The sequence below is a fragment of the Lampetra planeri genome, chromosome 9 (genome assembly GCF_965212315.1).
Source record: "Lampetra planeri chromosome 9, kcLamPlan1.2.h2, whole genome shotgun sequence".
Lineage (NCBI taxonomy): Eukaryota > Metazoa > Chordata > Hyperoartia > Petromyzontiformes > Petromyzontidae > Lampetra > Lampetra planeri.
In genome coordinates this window covers 3,168,883-3,192,366 of record NC_136115.1, presented here as the reverse complement: position 1 = coordinate 3,192,366, position 23,484 = coordinate 3,168,883, and the positions used below count along the sequence as shown (strand labels likewise).

At 39.9% G+C, this 23,484-nt stretch overlaps 1 protein-coding gene across 4 annotated transcripts in view; it reads right to left on the bottom strand.

Annotated features, from left to right (window-relative positions):
- LOC144720564 (pro-neuregulin-1, membrane-bound isoform-like) overlaps positions 1-23,484 on the bottom strand; it is a 492,307-nt gene that overhangs the window by 9,464 nt on the left and 459,359 nt on the right. For all 4 annotated transcript variants that reach the window (XM_078597372.1, XM_078597371.1, XM_078597375.1 and 1 more), the window contains exons 6-8: positions 16,957-17,059; positions 15,210-15,351; positions 8,586-8,701 (exon numbers count right to left, since the gene is read on the bottom strand). In XM_078597372.1, coding sequence (XP_078453498.1) covers positions 8,586-8,701; positions 15,210-15,351; positions 16,957-17,059 — 361 coding nt within the window. The remainder of the gene's footprint in view (positions 1-8,585; positions 8,702-15,209; positions 15,352-16,956; positions 17,060-23,484) is intronic.

Here is a 23,484-nt window from a genome sequence, read left to right as displayed (position 1 = left end):
AATAAAGTACCATAATGGTAATTCATATTACCTGTGTTTAAAGATAGTCTTTTTTGCCAATCCATTGCTGTATGGAGGGCCTCCCCACACATTGTGGGCTGTAAAATAAATGATACCATATTTCACCACGCTGGTCAGCATGGGGTGTTGAAGGCGATAGGGAGTGCAGAACAACAATACAATTTGCTGCAACTACTGCTCACAGCGCCTATTGTGTCTGCCTTTTGGACACCGTGGCCACCCATCCGAGCATTATCTAGGCTCAAACTCTCCTCAGCTTCTGAGATCTCATGAGATTGGGCACGTTCCAGTTGATTTGGTCATATTTCATTTATTATGAGTGAAGACAAGTGAAGGAAAATTACCCATTTGCCAAGGTGCTCACAATTTCACAATAAATTACGTAAAGCTCGGAAGATCATGTATAGTCCATTGGATAAGAGACGAGTGTGCGCTGGTCTCCAAAATAATGAAAAGAGGTTTTAGCGGCGGCAGTGCTGGGAACAAAGAATATACATCTTTATTCATATTTCCACATTGTACGGTGGACACTAAAGGAACGTGGGCATGGAACATACGAAAACTGCATTCATAGATGAAAATATAATATACTAATGGCAATTACATAGTGAAGTGCAAATGGTTGTAAATGATACGTGAAAATAATAATGGAGACAATTATGCATGAGTTGCTTGACAACTTATCGTAAGAGCCAATATGTCCTGGAATTATTTCACCATTTTACATTCTGCTCGGAATTAATTTTGTAACCCATCACAAACATAATATTGACATTTGAATGAAGCGTGAGACTGTGGCACTGGTTGGCAGTTTTACAGTGGACAATAGCACAAAAGAGACCTAAAAACTGATTCCCATTTCCATAAAGTCACTTTTTTTGGCATACTGATGGCCATTACCATAAAAACATAGGAAAAAACCCAGCATTTTGTGGCTCGTGTCAGCAATTCTGAACAAGAAAATATAAATTCCACCACTTCTCATGCCACAATTGTAGAATGGGCAAAAGTGGGTGGGGAAAGGGGGAGCCAAAAATGGTGGTAACTGTCTACCAAATTTGGAAAACCTTGAGTAGGGATCGCATCAATCACAGTTTGAAGGCACGACTTGTGTAGTTGAGAGGGCATGAAAGTTCATCACGCAAAAATGCACGTGCTTGTTTGGCATCTCCATTATGCAATGCACATATACCTTAGGGCATATATTCTTGTGCTCAAATTTTTTAAATTATAAAATGCTGAGATGAAGACTCACACACACAGGGATATGACAATGATTGGTTGGCTTGGTCTCTGTTAGTTGGGCAAGCAAAGTGACATCAGCACTCCCGTGCCCACTGATTAGCTGTCGGAGGTTTTATTTGCGTGGAATAGGGCTCCATACATTTCCTATTGGAAAAATTCGCTCCAAATCTGCTTCGTGAATTAAGCAGAATCGCTTTTGTTGCGTTTAAAGTTGGCTGTAAAAAATTTTGTTCATGTATATATGAACTTGTTTAATCCAAAAAAAGTGTTTTCTATCTGAAATTTATGTAAATAAGCAATTGTAGATTTTTACCTAGAGAAAAAATATACAGAATGCCACACATGCATCAAGAGTTTAACAATGATAGATGACCAAGTTGCTTAGAGCCGTGCCAAAGCATGTAAATTGCACACACTGACAAACCTGTCGTGCACGTACCATTGTGGCAATAAGTCGACTTGCACTCAATCATAAGTGAGAGTATTGAATGCGTGTCTGTCCATATCACTTTACAATCCCATTTAAAAACAATGTTTAATTTGGTCATTTTTTTGTTCTCCGTGGTCAAAAATTGACCAGGCCTCTGCTACAAAGGCAGCTATTGATGCGGGTAATGGAATATGTTTTCGTACAGGTATGAGCTCCGTCTCTTAAATGCATTACAAATTTGTACACGTAGATTAATTTCCAAATATATATATTTCTTTCTAAGCATACGCATATCTGCATGTATTTGAACACGTTGCTCGATCACGAAGTTAGGATACAAATAGAAAATTTGGTGGCTTCACAACATGAAACACACAAGTATATAAAATAATTATGACATGCATTTTAGTTACAGTAAGGTCTCAGAACGTACACGGTGGGTTAGGTGTCGTATACCCCCCCCCCCCGCCTTAGCGCGAATTCGCGTAAGTTGGGGTTCGCCTATACGAGTGGACTATACACTACTATCTTACTATATTGTACTCTATACTACTATACACTACTATATACTACTATGCACTACTATATTACGATAAACTACTAGACACTACTATATTACTATACGAGTGTAGATATAAAATGTAAGAGTAAATATCAAATGTATATGAACGTACGTAAATGTTTAACAATGTACAGAACTGTACAGTAAATTATTCACTAGATTATTATCAACAGTATAGATTATTAACACTAAATTAGAACACGAGAGATGCTTTTGGAGTCGTTTCTTGCGCGGGCGACACGGTTACGCGTTCAAACCCACGTGCGCGTGATGGCGGAGCGGGAGGATTTGAATCTTCGCGTGAGTGTGAATCGGGGTCGGTTGCGGATGAGTCAGTCCACGTACTCTGAGTCCTGACTCTAATGTGTTTGACTACATGGGAAATGATGAGACAATATAAAATATATCAATTTTGATGCTGTAATGCAAAAAAATGTGGATTTATATATCATCCATAATGCAGGTTTTTTGTGGGTTAGATCGCGTAAATATATAAATGTGTCGTTAAACCCGCCACCACCCGACACAGCCAACTAGTAAGGGTTATCATGTAAACAGAACGTGGCCAATTCGTCACTAGTACAGCACACCGGTGTGTTGGAGAGCCAAGCCACAACATTTACAATCTGAGTACGACGTTTCGCCAGTAATTACAAGCGGCATCATCAGGCGGCAGCCAAATCTGTAAAAGTTGTGGCTTGGCTCTCCAACACACCGGTGTGCTGTACTAGTACACTACACTATACACTACACACTAGTGCTGTACTAGTGACGAATTGGCCACGTTCTGTTTACGTGACAAACCTTACTAATTGGCGGTGTCGGGTGGTGGACGGTTTAACGACACATTTATATATTTACGCGATCTAACCCAAAAAAACCTGTATTATGGATGAGATTGGTCGTGAAAGCCTAATTCGTGTTAAACTGGATTTATATATCATCAAAATGTAGCGGAACCTCAAGTTGCTGTAAGATTTATAAAGATCCCTTCTGTACACCTGTAAAATATCTCAATGAAAAACTCAAAACCCCCAGGTACCACCGTCATGTTTCTTAGAAAATGAATAATTTCATTGTATAAGTGAAATAACGGTAACAGAAGCACATTTGCAGTATTTCTCTCATGCAATAATTTCGTTTGTAATAATACATGCTTTTCTTGTTAAAAAAGCAATTATTTGTCATAATAGCTTTTCAAAATTATAAAGTTACTCCCTTGTGGGGGTGGAGCAGTGGTGAGCACTCTGCCCTAGAAACCATGAGCTCTGAGTTTGATTCCCAGCCTTAGCTTACGTCATTGGTGGGTGATATCTGAAGCAGGCGTGTGTATCCACCTCCCCATTCACCAGTCTATACGAACCACACGTTGAGGTATGGTCAAACGATGCTCATAACTGACAGCGCAGGGAAACCTTAATCCAGCAGGGGAATGACAAAGGGCTGTAAGTGATGTTAAAAAAACAATTATCAACCAATTCGTAGCAATGTTATGTACACTGCAGGCAGCAGAGAATAAGTGTCGGTAAACAACTATCTGTTGTGCAATTGCTATGTTTTCTTTTAATGAGCATACTCTAAGGCTGTACAAAATGGATCTTTACTCATACATGTGAGTGCAAGAGACCAGTAGACCGGTTGTTGTTTTTTGACGAGTTATTATTGAATGAACAACGGTCGACACACATTGGAACGAGCAAAGGTTGTTATTTTTTTTTGTTAAATCGTTACATCAAAATGCATACACTTTTATTCATGTACTGCCCATCAGAGGTGGGACAAAGTCATTGTTATGCAAGTCACAAGTAAGTCTCAAGTCTTTGCTCTCGAGTCCCGAGTCAAGTCGAGTCAAAGATGAGGCAAGTCCAAGTCGAGTCTGAAGTCATCAAAATCATGACTCGAGTCTGACTCGAGTCCAAGTCGCATGACTCGAGTCCACACCTCTGAGGTGGGACAAAGTCATTGTTGTGCAAGTCACAAGTAAGTCTCAAGTCTTTGCTCTCGAGTCCCGAGTCAAGTCGAGTCAAAGATGAGGCAAGTCCAAGTCGAGTCTGAAGTCATCAAAATCATGACTCGAGTCTGACTCGAGTCCAAGTCGCATGACTCGAGTCCACACCTCTGCTGCCCATCATTCCCATTGACATCCACTCTCTGTTCCGCAGGAATAGCAGAATGCGAGTGGCCCAACTCGAGGTCCGTGTGCTTCCAAAGAGCAAACGACCCAGGTCAAGGGTCACTTGCTCTTTGTGAGAACTGGCAGCCGCTGGCCCAGCACTTGTAGTATTTGACGCACATATTTGCAGCAGCAGCAGCAGCAGCACCGCCAGAGAGGATACAACATATGGGGCATCGTTTCTGCAAGCAGCCATCCTAATGGGCTTGCTTGTACGACTCCTGCATTACTTATTCACTTTACACAGACTGCAGAGGCACCAGCTGTGCTCTGAGAGAGTAATGCTTAGTCGGGAAATGGTTTGAAGGTCTTACAAGGGCCTCGTGGACTTTCCCATTTGTCATACACCACTGTTGCAGACCTCAAAAGCCACCGCAGACAAAGATGGCTATTGAACGATACACTGGCGTAGATTTCCCCAGTTGTACAGCTCTCTGATAGATATTTTTCGGTTTGTGCTGCGCGTTCCTTTGGCACAATGTCCAACATTTCGCATCCAAGTGTGGCGAGCGCCGGCAGGAAGTAAAGGCGGTTCTGTCTGTCGTTTTGCTCCAAATGCTGGCAGCTTCCACGGGTGATGGATTTGCTGCACTACGTGTGGTACAACCCAGAAACGCAACGGACCGCTATAATTGTTAAAAAATGACAGCTTTTTATAAGCACTGATTTTTTAAAAATCCTCTTTTGATGATGTGAGCAAAACAGCAATATTAGATAATAGTAATAAAATTTGAGGAGTCGCTTAACATACCCATCAGGATTGCTTGCGGTGTTAACTAGATACTGTGAGAAAAGAAAAAAAAATCACCGCGCAAATGAATTTCTAATCCCTAGTTGGTTACATTTCTGGTGATGCGGAAAAAGAACTATTATAAATTGATTGCGGTTATAATTGAATGAAATAACGAACTCTTATTATTACAACGAATAGAATAATTGATGGCTTTCTTGCACCATTCACGGTGATTTGCATGGCAGCCTATTAATAATTCAATTACGCGTCCTGCACGCACCTCACATGGAGAACACACCCGAAAAAAAGACCCCATACATCCAATCACGGGGTGTATCACCCAGTGAACGTCCGGGGCCACCCAGTGGGGCTTGGTATTTGCCTCATTGAAATGCAAGATTGTTGCTTGAGTCAAGAGTTAACCCCCACGACAGGTAAGCAAACCAAAAAGAAGCCCTCTATCCCTCCCCCTCCCTTCCGCCGGGGACAGCCTATCCGCTTTAAAGGCATGCTTGCATTGGTATAATTATAATCTGGTGCCCCGTTTGTCACTCCATTGCTAGATGAAGGCATCACCACACCGTGTCAGTCATGTGGGATTTACGCGATTCGTATTTCAACCACGCCCGTTGATAACGAGTAGGCCCAGGACCGATTCAGATGTTCATTAGCTGTGGCCGGGAATTTAATTTCAGGCCGCCGGGGTCAGAGCTCAGTGCTCTAACCACTGTGGTGCCACTCCATCCCATAAATGTGTCACCGAGTAACATCATCTCTTCCAAGACATTTAACCAGCGTGGAAGAGTAGGCCAAATACCCTCTGGTGGGGTTGGCGGGGGCGGCTTTTATAGCTCCCTCTCGTCGAGACCATTCTGCCAAAAAGCGGGGTGGGCCAGAAATACCAGGCTGCGCACTTTACTTTTTTTTAACCCTGTACACATTACTACATCTCGCTTGTCTTCATAAATTGTGGGATCCTTACGCTCGAAGCATAAAATTTAACCATCACATTGGTACAAGGAGGGCTCAAGGTTTTCCCAAACGGTGCCTCTTGTGTGCAAAGAAAACGAGTGATTGTCGCCATGCTGTTCCCCCTGTCCCCTTCCCTCCCATTGCTTAGTAAAGCCAACTGCCAATATCTCCATTTTGTGGGACATTTTTCTTCTGCAGGCAATTGTCTACGGGCGAGCAAGCCAAGACCGTGAAACACGTCGGCACACCAGATCCATTTACAGCCACTACAGGGGGAATGAGTTCCAATCAATCCTCGCTGGGACAAAGGTTAGCGTGGATGTCGTTTGCACGCTGACAGATGTGCACGCGTGAACTTCTGTGTGTCTGTTATTTTCATAACTGAACTTTATTCTCGAGCCATCTGAGAGGTCGCCTCTGTGCTATTATGTGATCGCAATAAAATATCACATGCCACTGAGCTAATTGTGATTTAGACAAGCTTAAAAATAAGATGATGGTAATTCAGCTGTAATTGCATCGCATTTAAATTTAGATCAAGACTTGTGGGAAAATGGTTGCGTAGCAACATAAGCACTGCCCGCATACCACGTTCTTTAAAGCGTTCTACAATTGCCATGCTTTGGTGAGCACTTGAAAATCGTCTGGTGAAAATGATGAAATTATTGTTGTAGGAATGTTGATGTTATGCCGTTGTCTCCTCGCTTAATATATTCCAAGTGTCGAGATAGACTGCCAACACTGCTACATGTTAAATTGACACAATGTGAGTTTGTAAAAGAATCAAATCTTTTTATTATCGGGCTAGACTCTGGGTAAATTGCAAAATAGAATTTTTTCAGTATTTAAAAAAGAGTATTGTTTAAAAATAAAATGTAATACTGTATACGCATGCCTTTTTCTCACTGTATCCTCATCATCCTATAGGAACCATGCCCTAAGATGAATAATCCATTGGGAAGTCTCACAGAGCGGTGCAATGACCCCATGTTACTGAAATGTCCGTAGAAGAAAATATCACAGCACTCTTTCTGAGATCCCTTAAAGCAGCAGTTCTTCTTCTTAACCTGGGGTGCACGCTGCACTCCCTGGGGGTGCGAGATGCCCTTTCTGGGCGTGCGAGACATGGCCAGACTTTTTTAGAAGGTAAATCATCGAAAAACAAATTAAGCTCCGACACGTAAGTACAAATACTTTGTTTCATCAAACTTATGTATTAATGAACATACATTTGTTTACGATTGAGAACCAAAGGGGTGCAAGGCTGCAGTAAAGGTTAAGAACCATTGCCCTGAAGTAACCTTTGATCCGTATTAGAGGTCAGCACTTTTTCAGCCACCATGCTCCAGAGTAATGCGCGTCACGTGACAGTCAAACCAATGTATTTTTTTTCTTAGAACTGGAAATTTGTCATATTGAGTGCAAACCCTAGTTTAATGTAATGCCATTCTTGAAGATGCGTTGATGAAAAGGCTGCCTGGATTCGAACTGAGGATTTCCACCGTGCCAGCTCAGCACCTCTTAGCCACCTTACCACTTATATAATGCTTACAAAAAAAACCCGTAATTTTTCCCTCGTCGAGTATGACAGACAGCTGCGAGAATTTTACATTTCAAACGGAACGCGCAATGAGAAAATGCTATCAAATTTAAATGATTTAATGTTGAATTAGCAATCGTTATCAAACACAGAAAGAGGAAACGTTTGACCTTTATGTAATAATTTTCAAAAGTAATGCATTTGAATGAAAATGCATGCCATAATTTTTTCGAACAAAGAATGAATGTTACAAATCAGCTACATCATCTGAAATAGATATCTAACAAAGCTCTTTGCTCTAAGAAATGTCTTCTGAAATGTGGCTCACAAATTAAATTTACGTTTCATTTCCTCCATACAAATGCGCAATCATATATGTACATGCATAAAAATGTAACAATTTGATCATTAGTTGATATAGTTGCTGTTACTGAAATTCCAGCATTATCGATTTAACTGCTATCGATACATTTCAATGGAAATTGACATATAACACGAACAGCGGAATCAAATGAGCACTTTGCACATTCCTCTTGAAATTAATCTCAGTGAGGCTGGTAGCGACTGTGATATGGTTTAGTCGCAGATGGTCAAGTACAGTTTTTTCTCCATTTCAGGCCCTAATTTTTAAAGGAGAATGATTACATACATGACACAATCATGTATCTTACAACATCCACAAGCACTTAGGCCAACATTCCCTGGACTTTTAACACACAGACACGACGACATATTACAGTAAGAAGAAAGGTTAGTAAACACAATAAAATACCCGAGGGATGACATACAATCTGAGCAGCAACAGCAGCAGCAGTCACGTGCTAAGCAAGGCAGTGCAGTGAGATTGGCAGGCGGCTCCAGCTATCACGGACAAAACAAGGAGTCAGGCAGCAAGGCAACAGGACTCACCGGCAGTTGTGTCTGGGTGACATGGTGGGAGTGGTGGAGTGGTGGCTGGTGGAGAAAGAGCAATCCGTCTCCTGCTCCGTCCTGTTCTCAGGCGGACCCGGGTTCTTCTGAATGTACTGCGCCAAACATAAACACGTGGCACTTGAGACAATCGGACGTGGGGACATTGCACGCGAATGTCTGTCTGTCGTGAGAGCTTGTTAGAAATAATCATACGAATAAACGTGCAGCCCTTGCAATGACTTGCTTGCGACAGTGCTGGAGGAACGGCGAGTTGAAGAAAGGGCCTATTCTTTCTCGCTGGCCAGACATCTTGCACGAGGTGGTAGTATCCACACTTTACCCCACCGCACGCAAAAAAATGCCGATCGGCTAAATGTGACAAAGCTATTCAGTGAGAATTAATATTCATTGCTCGTGTTGGAATCATCACACTTTTGTAGTGTCGCTACACTTTTAAGCAGCGCGGTGTACATCCCAGCACGGGGTGGCCATGGGTTACATTAATCATGCATGTTATCCCAGCTCAAAGGTACTTTGTCATCATATTACTTCATCTGTGCATTCAGCGGGTCATTAAAACTAAAAGTTGGTCGAACTTTTGACAGCACTGTGGAATGCAAAATCGTCAAGCGAGCATTCACGGTTCGGATGCAAAATGCACCACGAAGTTTGAGAGAATTATGAAGCTTATTCATCTTGGCGCTTACGTGTGCAATTGTTTACTATTTACACACCACGATCTGCTGAGAGAGATTAGGTGCCACACCAATGCTTCATCAAATGTCACGAGTGATTCACACATTGCGTGCGATTGTTTCATGTGTCGGACCGCTGATACAATTGTGCCGAATAAACGTGACATTTGTGTTTTCGCATTGACATACAAATAACAGTAGACTGCTTGGAAACCACAGCTCTCGTGTGTAAATATACCACATTTAATAAAAAAGATGTACTCCAGTAATCCCGCCATGTTTTCTTAACGATTGCACCACAATCACCCATTCACTTTGGGAACTCCACATCATTTGTTCCGAGGCTGCGGGGCAAGCGGCGGTTAGTGTATGCGTGAGACCATGCGCATGTTCATCAGATGTTTAAAAAGGGGCCTTCAGGACAAGTGTCCACGGGGAACGTTGCGAGGTGAGCTCAATTATTGACTCGACATCAATGGTCCCAAATTCATTTGGCAAACGAACATTGCCCCCCACCCCATCCCCTCCTGCGCGACAATAAATCACAAGCAGGGATTGGTTAATGATATGTTTCAGCGGTTTGGCTCTTTCAAATGAATCACTGCGGAGGTGGAGGGGATTGCAGCTGGGATTTGCAAGCCTTTTGCAAGAGAGTGGGTGGAAGTGAATGAATGTTGTACAAGGCAACATCTACGTATGCAATGCTTGAAATAGATGCGCGTATGCGTGTATGTACGTTGAACTTCTTTCCCGCTGCACGTAGGCAACCGTTCTAATCGGAGGTGTGGGGGAAGGACAACAAACTAAACATAAAAATCCCTTCTAAGGAAATTCGTTTTCAATCTAGATTTGAAAGTGCATAGCTCCAGTGTTTTTTTTTAAATTTAAATGACCACGATAAGTAAATTACTAAATAATCACCAATAATTTCGACTTAAAGCTTTCGTGACTGCAGGGATTCATCTTCTTGGTTCTTTCGGTAAAGTCACGTAGAAGGGAAATAATAAAATAATAAAAATAAAACATAAAATAATTCTCACGACGTTTCGGCCACAACGCAAGCAGCCGTCCTCAGGTGAAGAACAAGTCTGTCGGAAAGACAGCGTCTGAATGAAAAAAGACACTGTCTTTCCGACAGACCTGTTCTTCACCTGAGGACGGTTGCTTGCGTTGTGGCCAAAACGTCGTGAGAATAATTTTATTATGTTTTATTTTTATTATTTTATTATTTCCCTTCTACGTGACTTTACCGAAAGAACCAAGAAAAATCACCAATAATATTTACGGACCTATGTGAGTCCACTGCTTGATGAAATCTCCCCACGCTGAACCAGTCGTGGTCATTGTTTGACTATATTTCACCGCGCTGGTCAGTGTGGATCGGTGAATGGGCCCACGACTGATTCAGCTATCACTCGCCACTGACATCAAACACGGTCAAAATAACATTCAGATGATCAGGCAGATAACACAGTGTGCTAATTACTCTGCCACCGCACCACCTCAAGTTAACTACTTAACTAAATACCGTACATCAGTTTCACTCAATACTCCTTCATTTATTCCTACAACGTATTCAAGCGGAGGGCCAATGGGTGGTGCCGTAGTTCGGGCGATGGTGCGGTGACATCGGTTACCTGGAGCCATCGCTAACATCAGCGATGAGCGACATCTAAAGTGGCCCTGCACCCTGCCCCCATCCAGATATCGACCCGTAACGCCCCGAAACATTGAAGTGTGGGTCAAACAACCCCCTGTGAAGAGCGCGGCGTGGGGAGGGCTTCATACGGCAGTGGACTGGCAAAGCGACTGCATTTTGTTGTAAGAGTTATTGTTTGTAAAGCGATATCGAAAGAACATGCAGAGGCAGACTCTGCACTTTACGTTTTATGATCGTGACTTACAACGATGGACTTATTCCACTGTGAGGAATAGTAAAATATGATCAGTATGAGGTTGATGCCACTTTGCTCGGTCCCATATTAAAACTTCAATAACCTCCGTGAGATTCACCCGATACGATACAGTGAATGCAAACAAAACCTGCCGCATGATTGAACAACGATGGAGTGGCCGTTTTAGCATTCCGCAATAACGAGGTGTTTTTTTAGTCCCAAAGGGGCATTTAAATCACACGGATCATCCGATGAGTTACATCGTTCAGCTCGTTGCGTTATGCTCATCCACAGATGACTTTGCCCGACAAGCATCCAACCCACTCACTTAAAGCTAACCTGTGAGGCTTGCAAGGCTTGCCCCCTATTTTAAATGGGGTTGGCTGCAACGCTGAGGATCAAAATGACGAAGTGTCACCACTACAAATTCACGTTATATGTGCCAGCACATATACACACACAGAGTAATGCATTCTTTGAAACTGTAATCTTGGGCAATGGCTTAGCCAGCAAGATAATCCATCTTGGGTGTAATGTGTCACTTTTAAGATTAAAGCGGCAATTGCTACACACAGGCACTAAAAACATTTCGGATTGAGAGAGAAAAAAAACCACCCACCATTCTCATTGCAGCTCAACAGTGTAAGTAGGAAATGCAGAAACTCTCAATTATAATGGAGCTTATGCACGGAAAAGAGTGCTGCGTTTTTGATGAAGGGCAATGCAGCAAAATCCGTTGTTGCACTATACTATGATCCTATATCTATGCTTCCTGCCTTCACGAACCCAGGCTGAGCAGCATGGTGAAGTATGGTCAAATAACTCCCATGACTAAACTAGCGTGGAGAGGGCCTCATCCAGCAGTGGATTGATAAAAAAGGGCTTTACACTACACCTGTATATACAACAAAAACTATTGGCTAGGTATGCCAAAAACGATTCTAATTGAGACTTAGAAAAATTGTAGCATTTCATAACTGGATCAATGATAAGGCATACAAGGTATGCATGGGTTGCATGTAATGCCTCCTACGAGGCGAGGGGGATACAAATCTTTCCTCTGTCCTTTAGAACTGCTTTTTAAAATTTAGTTTGTTGTCCTTCCGTCGCACCTCCGATTAGCACCTCTGATTAGCACGGTTGGCTACGTTCAGTGCAAAATAAGTGCAACAAATATACATACGCAGTGACTCAAATACAAATGCTAGTGTTAAGCCAGCATGATAAAAACGACAATTCTTTCCTGTCCCCAGCTGTGTGGGTGTAAACCCATGAACAATTTTTGGTAGTGGCAGTGGGGGGGGGGGGGGTGTCAACTTAATTGGGCATCACTGGGTTTGCTCTGTGCCAAGAGCTTCATATTTGGCCTTTTTTTGCGACGCAAAAGTGTTCTGCGCGGAACTTTCCGGTGGGATTTATGACACATATAAGACAAACCTTCTTCTCCTCCCCGGTCTTATTCTAACGAAAACAACCTTTTCCTTCTTTCTCTGCCACCCTGATCCCGTTGAGGCATCTGTAAAGGTCACTGATACTTGTTTAAGTTGCTATTCATTCAGCCATACGCAGGAGCATGAGAAAGACTGCATTAATGCAAGATGATCTCATTAGAAATTTGACTTGTAATGCGAAGTCAATTATATAACTCTTGTAAAGACCAGACCTCAGACAACGAACATTGGGGAGCTTCGCCATATCACATTTTGTTCCAGTACATTTTAAAATGTGTATAATATATCTGTGCTAATGAATATGCATAAATAATCACGTTGCAGAGTTCATCTGAGCCAGAATGGGAAATTACCCCAACTGTGAATCCATCCGACGACGCTTTCTTTTTAACACATTAATGAATACAATAATTCATTTTGTGCGCCTGAATTGGTTCGACATCGGTCATTGCAAAACTGTATTATGTGCACCGAATTTATGTTGAATCGGTCGCGCAGAGAGAACGATGCTCTCACAATGGGATTTATTCAAATGTATGAGATTCACTGTCCCCAGCATTAAACGTGATTGCTCAAATGCACGAGGCATGCTGCTTACTTACACAGTATAACGGCTCAATATGAATTAAAACATGGTTTGAAATGTCTGCTCTGCATTGACTCCAAATTATTTTAATCTCTTCCAAACAATTATAATCAATTTAAATTGCTCCAATTTATACCATGCTAATCACGTTGATTGTAACTGATGAGGTGCTTTAAAACTGCAAAGGAAATGTGATCCACAGCCATATATAATGATTGATTAGCATCCCTTGAAAATGATTCGAATCATTTATAGTCAATAAAGAAATCAAACTTGAATTATATACTTTTTAAAATGCCCGACTCTAAATATTCACAAAAGGGAGGTGCATTGACAAACAATGCTACCACTAACGATGCCTTTTCTCAAGTGGACAAGATTCGTGATGAACACTAGGGGACATGGTCATTGTATACGATTATAAATAAGAACAATAATTTTCAGTAAAAAAAATAACTAAAATAAAGGTGGAGCCGTGCAACTGCTTGCTCACGCGACTGTTATTGGAAGGGTCTCCACCACAAGAAGCTGCAGAAAAGCCATCGAGAGCGACCAATTGTTTCTTGCTGTGGTTGTCCCACCTGATGACGGACGCTTGTGTTGCGCCCGAAACGTCGTGATTCAATTTATTCTATTTTATACCTACGTGACTTTACCAACCCCTGGGGTTGAGGCCACCATGAGCTCTTGTTCTTAGCAGATCTTTCTCCTAAATCAGCAGTTGTCCTGCTGTATCGGTTCTGCCTGATGACGGTCGCTTGTGTTGCGATCGAAACGTCGTGATTTATTTTATTTTAATTCTACCTACGTGACTTTACCGAAAGAACCAACGAGTATAGCGAGCATATTTTGGCTTGTTCTTCCACACTGACCGGGCACACTGAAGGGAGAGGTTTCAGTTTCATTTATTTGGTATAGCTCTGTGAGCCATTCGGCTCTTGAATAGGGTGCAATCGCAACAAACAAAAAACTAAAACAGCAAAATATTCCAGAAAAAGCACCGTACACCAACGCTGTGTGCAAAAATCACAGTGGGATGCAAGTCAAACAACAACAACAACAACCAGAAGACAACTTCGATTAAGGCCATAAGTCTAACTTCGTACTACAACAAACAAACAAACATGGCCAAAGTTGGGGTGGGAGTACCCACACTTTAACCCACCACGCAAGACGTGCCAATCAATGAACTTTGGTGGAGAGGGATCTGAGAAACTCGTCCCATTGTTTCAACTGCCGGGCATCGTTAGGAGATTGAATCGAACCGGCAATCTCTGGATGGCAACTCCAGCGTGCTGGCCCATTACGCAACAGCAACAGCTTCCACTACAGCCGTTATGTTGAGGTTAAAAAATAAATCGGAATATATGTTGACAAAAGTTTGTTCTTTATATATATAACAAACAAAAAAATATCCCGAAGGGTAATCATCATCATGGCAATCTAACATTGAGGTGCCCTTGGTTCACATTTGATAATTAAATAAAGAGGCACAACATTCATCACATGAGCAATGCATTGACACAACCGGCAGTGTATGAGCATTTGCTATCACTGCTTATTTTGTTAAAAAGGCAGAACCGATTTGGTATTTATAGATGCGACAGACACGTTTTTGCCGAGAATAAAAAAAACCAACATTGAGTAATGAATGTTAATGCCGTGGTCAGACATGGCTATGAATTCAAACGTAGATGGCTGATTTAGTGTTACTGCATTTATCACCGGGGGAGTGTTTACTGACAGCTGCAGTGTAGTAGGTCAGTTAAAATTCTACGTGTATGGCCATGTAACATGCAACGCTTGTTGGTATGCAGGGCGGGTGGTAGGCAATTACTACATCTGGCAAACGTGCGTATGCAAGCACACTATTGCAACATGCACTGCATAGCAAAGCAGCATTATCTGATGCCGGAATAAAATATTGTCTTGGCTAACGTGCGTGCGCGTGCGCGCGTGTGTTTGGGACATGTGCATGCATTTGGAATACTTACATTCCGGAGTTGAATGCTGTTGTCGGGAGCTGGTGCTGGGCTTGGTGGTGGGTGTGGCTGATTGTGGGGCCCGTTTGGTGGATTGGCATTCATTCCATGCATTCCATGTCTCAGCCGGTTCTGCAGCCTTTGTCTCTGCTTTCTACAATGAAGTTAATAACATTGACTTATTTACAATATAATCGAATGTTGAGTGTAAAGTTGTTGGTTGTGCTTATGCTAGGGGTGGGTTCGTTATTTTTAGATAATAAAAAGTCACAGTGTAATCTTGAATAGTCCGTTTCAAATATATTACCATCCTGAAAATGTTTAATATGAGCCTCAATGTTACTAGCATTTTTATTTCTGAAAAATTATTTTCATTCCTTTCATAAAATGTCTTAATTATATTTCAAAAATATATCCTCTTAATCCTTATATAGCTCTTAGAAATAAAGATTCTGATATGCCATACCATACTACGTTTTGACAATAATCTATCCTTTAAATAACTATTTAACATTTTTCATGGACAGGAATATTTTCCCACTTATTAAACATTAAAGTAACGATTGCGCTCTTTTTGAAAGTACTCAAACAGTTCAGCTTTCAATGACAATTCGAAAATCCTCACCCACGAACTCTTCAGAAGATATGCATGCCTGCTTTGCACTTTCATCATTTATGATGAAAGTTTTTTAAAGTTATACTTTTTACATGACATATTGGACAAGGGTCCCTCTCATGAACACAATATTATACACGGATTAACGTGATGTTCCTCTAGCCTATTGGTCCCTAGTTTTCACCATTGGCCAGCCTCAATAACATTAATAAGTATGACTTTAAACGTTCCATGTAAATGTCTGGCATTAATTAAATTACTTGGCTAGAGAGACTGAGATTCAAATGCTTCCGCGATTTCGCACATTTTTAAGTGACTTATCCTTTAAAGGAGAATAAGCAAATACAGGTGACAGGGGTGGCTCAGTTATCAAAGCGCTGAACTGCCACCACTAAGATCCTGGGTTCAAATATGACCATCCAATTGCGATTAACCGGGGCTTTTAAGTGCAATAAGTTAATGGTCTCGGCCCAGCCTCCAACGACTGCATATTACATTGAACTTTGTACTTGAATAAAAAAAATATTCTGAAACATTTGATTGCCAAGTAACAATCTCACAGCAACGTTTATGGGAACGTGTTCTTGCTACTGTAACAAGTATGAAAAGGCCACTTGAAGGCTTTTGAAAAACCCTGTGAAAAAGTCACACCTGCACACACACCATTTTAGACACGTTGAATGCTGAGATTTCCAAACGGATTCTTTGTTTAAAAACGCAACGGTGGCGAATGCGCAGTTTGATTAAATTAAGTAAATAATTTGCATATTAATCTCAAACTTTTAACATTAATGATTAAATTTTGATTTAAAGCTTTCGTGACTGCAGGGATTCATATTCTTGTTTTTTTCGGTAAAGTCACGTAGAAGGGAAATAATAAAATAATATAAATACATAAATAAATATTTAGGACATTTTTTTTATAATGCAAATACATTAATTAATATTTATATTATCGTTTTATTTCCCTTCTACGTGACTTTACCGAAAGAACCAAGAATATTAATGATTAATTTAAGCAACACGTGGCCGCAATAGGTATGCATGCATGCATGCCAAACTTCTTTCGCACAGTACGTAGCCAACCGTGCTAATCGGAGGTGCAGACACGAAATACAAGACGACTTTGAAATCAACACCTACTTGGTTTTGCAGTAGGCAACAACACACATGATGCCGACTACGAGCAGAGCAATGCAGATCCCTGTGATGGTCAACACCCGCTTCTGATACAGCTCCTCCGCTTCTGTGCCCACGCCCCAACACAGACCGCACACCAACACAAGCCATTCATTAGCAAAACCAGCACACGCGCAATGAGCTTACGTTTGCGAATCAGGATTTCCTCGAGTTGTCTGCCTGCGGTTTTTTTTGTAATCCGGGGAGACAAAGGCGGCTAGGCATAGCGTTGGCCACACACCACTCACTTTACTGTGCCGTGCCGGCCTTCATAAGCGCTCGCTATAATCGCACTTGCCACAACAGTCTGACTTTGCAGGGGATATTTTTGTTTGCGTGTGCCAATTGCCATTGGGACTCTCATTTGAAACTCAGTTAATTGTTCTTTTTTTTAACGAGGCGAAAGCCCATGATTCTCATCGTCTCTTTCGCAAGAGACACCTGATAACTGGTATTAAATTATGTTTATTAAAGAGGGTTATTAATTAAAAAGGCGAAGGTGTAGGCCCTTCTGCCCTTGCTGGCGGAAGGGCCTCCGCTATAGGAAGCTCAAGAGAGTCCCTCTTGAGGGTATTTTGGCCTCTCACCCACACTGGCCCGGGTCATATTTGGCAAATGTATTGAAGGATGATTTGATTACATTAGACTTAGTTAAGGGCACTGGCACAAGCTTGCCCTGCTCGTGCGAATGATGTCAAAGAATAATTCACATTTGCTCTTTGGTACACAACTCACTTACGTCATTCATGTATAGTTACCTTCAGACATTACCGGACGCCTGCGGCAATTAACCAGGTGATCTCATGCAAAGTAAGTAAGGGTGCGCCGACCAGTAGGCTAAACGCAGCCGCAAAAAATGTGATGCAGAGTAGCCTTGTGGTCAAGTTTCAAGATGTGACTGGAAAATGGTTTCCTTCACAATGTGAAGGAAGATTACAAATATGTATTCTTGTCAGCAGCCTTGCTTCGATATCAATATTTACGTTAATTGCATTTATTTACAGGATGTAACGAAACAATAATTAATAATGTGTTTCCATTGCTAGTCCATCCTGAGATGAAAGCCTCCCCCACCCCGTTTCATTTCAGTGGTTAGGGGTTGTTTGATTTTACTTCCCCACGCTGGTCACCGTGGGCGGGTGAAACGGGACAAGGGGCCAAGACTGGTTCAAATTTTAACTCGCCCCTGATGTTAGCCATGGCTGGGAATAGAAATGAGGTCACCGGGTTCACAGCGCAGCATGCTGACCACTGCACTATAGCTCTAAATATATATTTGAAAAACAACTATGTTATATTTTCAAGTTATATTGTGAACCTTTATCATAACACATATTTAAAAAAAATCATATGCCACCTTTTTTATGAAGAATTTATCTAGTTGTTTTTGTCTTACGCTAAATGCAGAGAAAAATCTCAGGCCGATAATCATTTGGTGTGTATCTTTTTTTTTACTGAAGGTGGTAACTACAGTAAATGATGTGAGAGCAATTATGTATCTAGTGATGATGCCACAATGGCACAATGGTTTGCATACTGCCCTATGAACCCAGCATCTTCGGTTTGATTCCAGGACACGAAGACTCCCTTGACTGACCAGTAGAAGTATGGCCAAACAACCCCCACAACTGAGATGGCGTAGGAAGACCTTCATCAGGTAATGGATCGACCAATGAGCTGTACGTTATTTATAATATTAATCACAGCAATCATCTGGAGTTGTAATCTCCAAGGCAAGGCTTCTCCAATCAACACCACTGCTCTTGGAAAGTTTGAATTTAGCAATAACAAAAATTTATGTAATTACAGTTTTTCTTTTAAACTCAAAATATCCGAGTCAACCTTTATGTGTATGTTTGTATTTGTAACAAAAAAACAGCATTTGGCTGCTCAGTATTTATGGCTAAATATATGATGACGTACTAGGCTTTTATACACATAATTCCAGTCACAGCTTGATCTTAAAACACAACTTTGAAAAGATGGAAAAACCTTATTTTTCAAAATAAGTTACACATTGAATTTTCTTTAGGATGAGAGCCTCCGTGAAATGCATAAACATCAATTCAAGCAATTTATGATCAAAGCAATGGCAGGCAATCTGCATACTGTCACATCAAATTATTGCCAAGATTTTAATGGGTTTGTTAGCATGATGGGGGATGGCAACCATGCGATAAAGGATTACAGAGCTCTGCTGAAATTATGAACATGAGCAAATGGAAAACTCAATTCTACATGCATAACATTCATGCATAAACTCCATTCACTTCATGTCTTTGTGTGCATGTGGGTTGTGTTTGTGGATTTTTTTTCTGAGCAGCACTGCATAATTGATGCTCATTAGCAATAGCTGTGCCCAAAATTAAAATGTCTAAAATGTAATGGCAATTTGAAATGTAACGGGTAGAAATGTGCAAAAAAATATCGGAAAACAAATTGTAAATGGCATTTTAAAAGGGAAATTGCATTAAATGTTACTGTTTCTCTGCATAAAGTACATTTATTTATATGTAGATTTGTGTTGCGCCCGAAACGTCGTGATTAAATTTATTTAATGTTTTATACCTACGTGACTTTACCGAAAGAACCAAAGAGTACATGTATTTATGTATACATTTCATCTATTGACGTTTGCATTTATTTGGAAAAGAAATAATTTTCGAAAAAGGAACTTGAGCAATATTACACTCTCACAAGCAGTGTTCCTCTAAAATGATCTTCAATTCATCACACACAATTTAAAATCATGATTCCCAATACTGCATTAATTTCAGTACTTGAGTTTGATTGTTAAGTGTTTATGCTATCATATATCACATTTGTCTCCAGCAATTTGAAATTAGATTTAATGTTTGTAAGTTAACTGCTGCAATATGTTTTCGTTAATTATTTATTATCTTGAGATTTGAAAACAAATACTGCTTTGGTTCTCAGGAATTAACGATGAATATATATGAATATTTATTCGTACAAGAGTTTTACTTGTGTTTAACACCATATTATATTGTGTTTTTGTATCTCTGAAAACTGTTTGTGTAATGTAATACAGAAAAGTGTTTATTTAAATAATTTGTGCATGAAGATGACACATATTTGACAAATTATTACATTTATATTTTAGCATAATGAATCTGTCTGAATTTACGAGATTAAATTCATATTTAATAGAATCTGAATGTACACCATAGGCATGCTTCGTGTGACAGTGGTGTGAAAATGCATTGACTGAAAATGTGCACAAACTCAGTTTGCATAAAGTTTTTACAAAAAAAAACATGGCTGTTATTTCACATCTGTCATGCAGTGCAGGATTAATGACAATCAACATAGTTAGGGCGACAATACACGTGAGCATTTGTTAGAAAACTGTATAAAAACACAAGTACCATACCCATAAATTCAATCCCCAGGTGCCCTGTTGAGACAGCAAGTAGGCGACAAAGCAAAGGGAGACAGAAGAAAGATGTTTCAGATAACAGTGTGATAAAAATGCAGAAGTAATTGAAGGGAAACACACTCTCGGCACTTATGAACACTTGGTTAGTTAAGGATCTGTAGGAAAAAAAAGTAGGGAGATAAGGATGTGAATTTTGCTTCGTAAAGATTGAAAATTTGAAAACTAAATAAAACACTGGAACACCCGTTGTCCTGCAATTAACCAGCTACAGCCCTTCAACTGCAGTAATGCAGTCTATTTTAAATGCCAATGCAAGTCAAGGCCATGATTAGTTTGAACCCACGGTGCGACTCAGCATGTAAAGCTCATACGTTCTAATTTACCTTTGACCAACCTAACAGTGGGCGAATAATTTGGATCAGCTGGAAAATGAGGTGCCCAAGATAAATGGGAAAATCCTATTTTTATGCAGCAGCCTAAAAAAAAAAGTGTTTGGCTGGAAATTTACGCTGCCCCTTGTTGGCATCTTAAATTATTCCCTTAAACAAACGCGCAGCCCCTGAGCTGAAGCTTACGGGGAAGAGATTCAAATTACCATTGTGCACATTTGTGACGAAAATGCAAATAGGACCTTTAACCAATGAGGCATCAAAGCAATGGGTGCACATTCCATCCTGTACACTGCTGTTATGGATAGATAATACATGTTTAATTATAGTCGCCTTTAATTGATGCATATTTAGTAATTTTTGTGAAGATTTAACTAACATTAAGATGATTGATCATTTGTTTGCAATTCCAACAACACGTTGTACGCTTATACGTGATTTTTGAATGGTTAGCATTTTGTTCCATTATAACGGTGAGATATTGTTTAATCGAGCTTTTAAATAGATGCTGTCTGGTTCCATTTCATAGCTAGTTGTACATTTTTATACAAATTCCAACTTGTATGCTATAGAGTTCAGGTATTGGTTAATATGTTCTAAAATGTTTAACTTTTCTGCTGATGAATCAGGCTTAAACCTAAAACAATCATCTAAACGCTAATTCATGTTTATCCTTTTCAACCTTCATGATCATCATGTCAGGTCACGTAATCAAAATCTATTGCCGACCTTTACGACAATGGCACCAAATAGAATCACAAATTCAATCGAATGTTTTATTCATGGAATGGGATGCCTCAACCGTTGCCACCATGTGACATTGTAATGTAGTGTCAAAATAGAAAATAAAACTAACTCGTGTATGAAATCAGAAATTTCTGCTTAAAGTTAAATTAACACTGAAATTAAACATGGAGGTTGGTGGCTATTGTGTAAATACATGTGAAACGTTGCTACATGGAATTTCACAGAGCCGAAATTGTATGAAAATAATCTTAAAATATTTGCAGGGTCATAAAGGAACTAACAGAGTCTGGAGAACTAAGTGTCTTGTGTTCTATTATCTTATTCACTGTCTACAAAAGAGCTGAAAGTAAAAGTATTTTATTTGTTCATTGAAACTCTGGTCAATAACTGGTTATTGCATTATCAATATTTTAGTTCACCTTGAGTAACATGTAAATAATGGGAATTGCTTAAGATTTCATCTCGCCTAAAATCAGTGCTAACTTTGAATTGGCTAGCACATATATATATATATTTCGCCTCCACTGTCATTTAATGACACATGGGTGTCACGCTCTAGTAGGATTAGTACTTTCTTTGGCGAAGGTGTTCATTATTAAGTGATCTCATGAAATATATAAAAAAAAATCCAACTATGGTTATTTCTAATTTGTATTTTATTAAAACATATATATATATATTTATAACATATTAGAAGTAGGTTTAACATTTTAATGCAGTTAAACTATTTAATGAAGCTAACCGCGAAATTGGTTTAATTATGTTACTTAATATTTTCCAAAGATTTGATTGAATGCTCCCTTTACCTGACGAGCTAGCCTGTCGAATATTCAAAAATTAGACTGCACTTTGTAAGATTATCGATTTTTTACATTTGCCTTCATCAAGATAACCATTGTAATTATAACTGGTTTAATTATATGCCCAGAAATAGTCTGCCAATTGTACTTACATTTGATGCATCACACATAAATCCTGCAATATGGCTAAGGATTGGTGGCAATATCTTTGAGGCAACATTTCATTGGATGGTGGCTTCACATTCCAATGCAAATGTTGAAATACTTCCAATTGTTTGAGATTGCTTATTAAACTTCGGGGACATGTTCACGACTATTGAAGCCATCGTGCGTAACCATCTTTGCAAACAAATAAATTGAGTACCATTGTTGTAAACTTGGCTAGAAATTTAATTCAACTTCATCATGGGGCCTCCTTTGCCAGTACCAAAATATGAGAATAGGTTTAACTCTTTTTTTCTGGCAACAAAACAGGTGTTAAGATGTTAAAACACCAAACTGAAACCTTTGTTTATTTTGCATTCTGACCAAAAGTATTGTGGTTAATGCAGACACGATTCCTTGTAAAAGGTTTCAGTTTAATGTTTTAACATCTTAACATCTGTTTTGTTGCTAGAAAAAATGTGGAAACCTATTCTCTTATTTAATTTAACTGTCCGTTTATTTAAGCATTGCCTGAAAATTAAATAAAGCATTGTTAAAATGTCCATAATTAAGACAAATTTCGCTCTATAATTGTGTTCAATCACCAATGCAATTCAGGTTTAAACCACGGTGGATGAACAATTTTAATTCATTGCTGTCTGCAGTTTATATACCAATTTTTTTTATTTTTCTAAACTTAACAAATATATAAATAATGATTATTTATGTTTTTACACGAATAATGGAATGTACAACACATGCAAAAGCACATTAAATATTCCATAAATAAAAAAAATCAGTTCGGCAGTGCACATAACAAACATGCTCCCACAAACTTATGCTCGATTTTCTGAATTTCGTTTTGCTTTTCTCAATTAAAAAACAATTATATTTTTTGGTATGGGGGCAATCAACGTGAGATATAGGAAGGGTTCAAAGTGGATACTTTGGTGCCATTAAGCAAGGGGCAGCAAAGCATGTCCCTACCAAGCCAGCAGATCGGTGGCCAGTG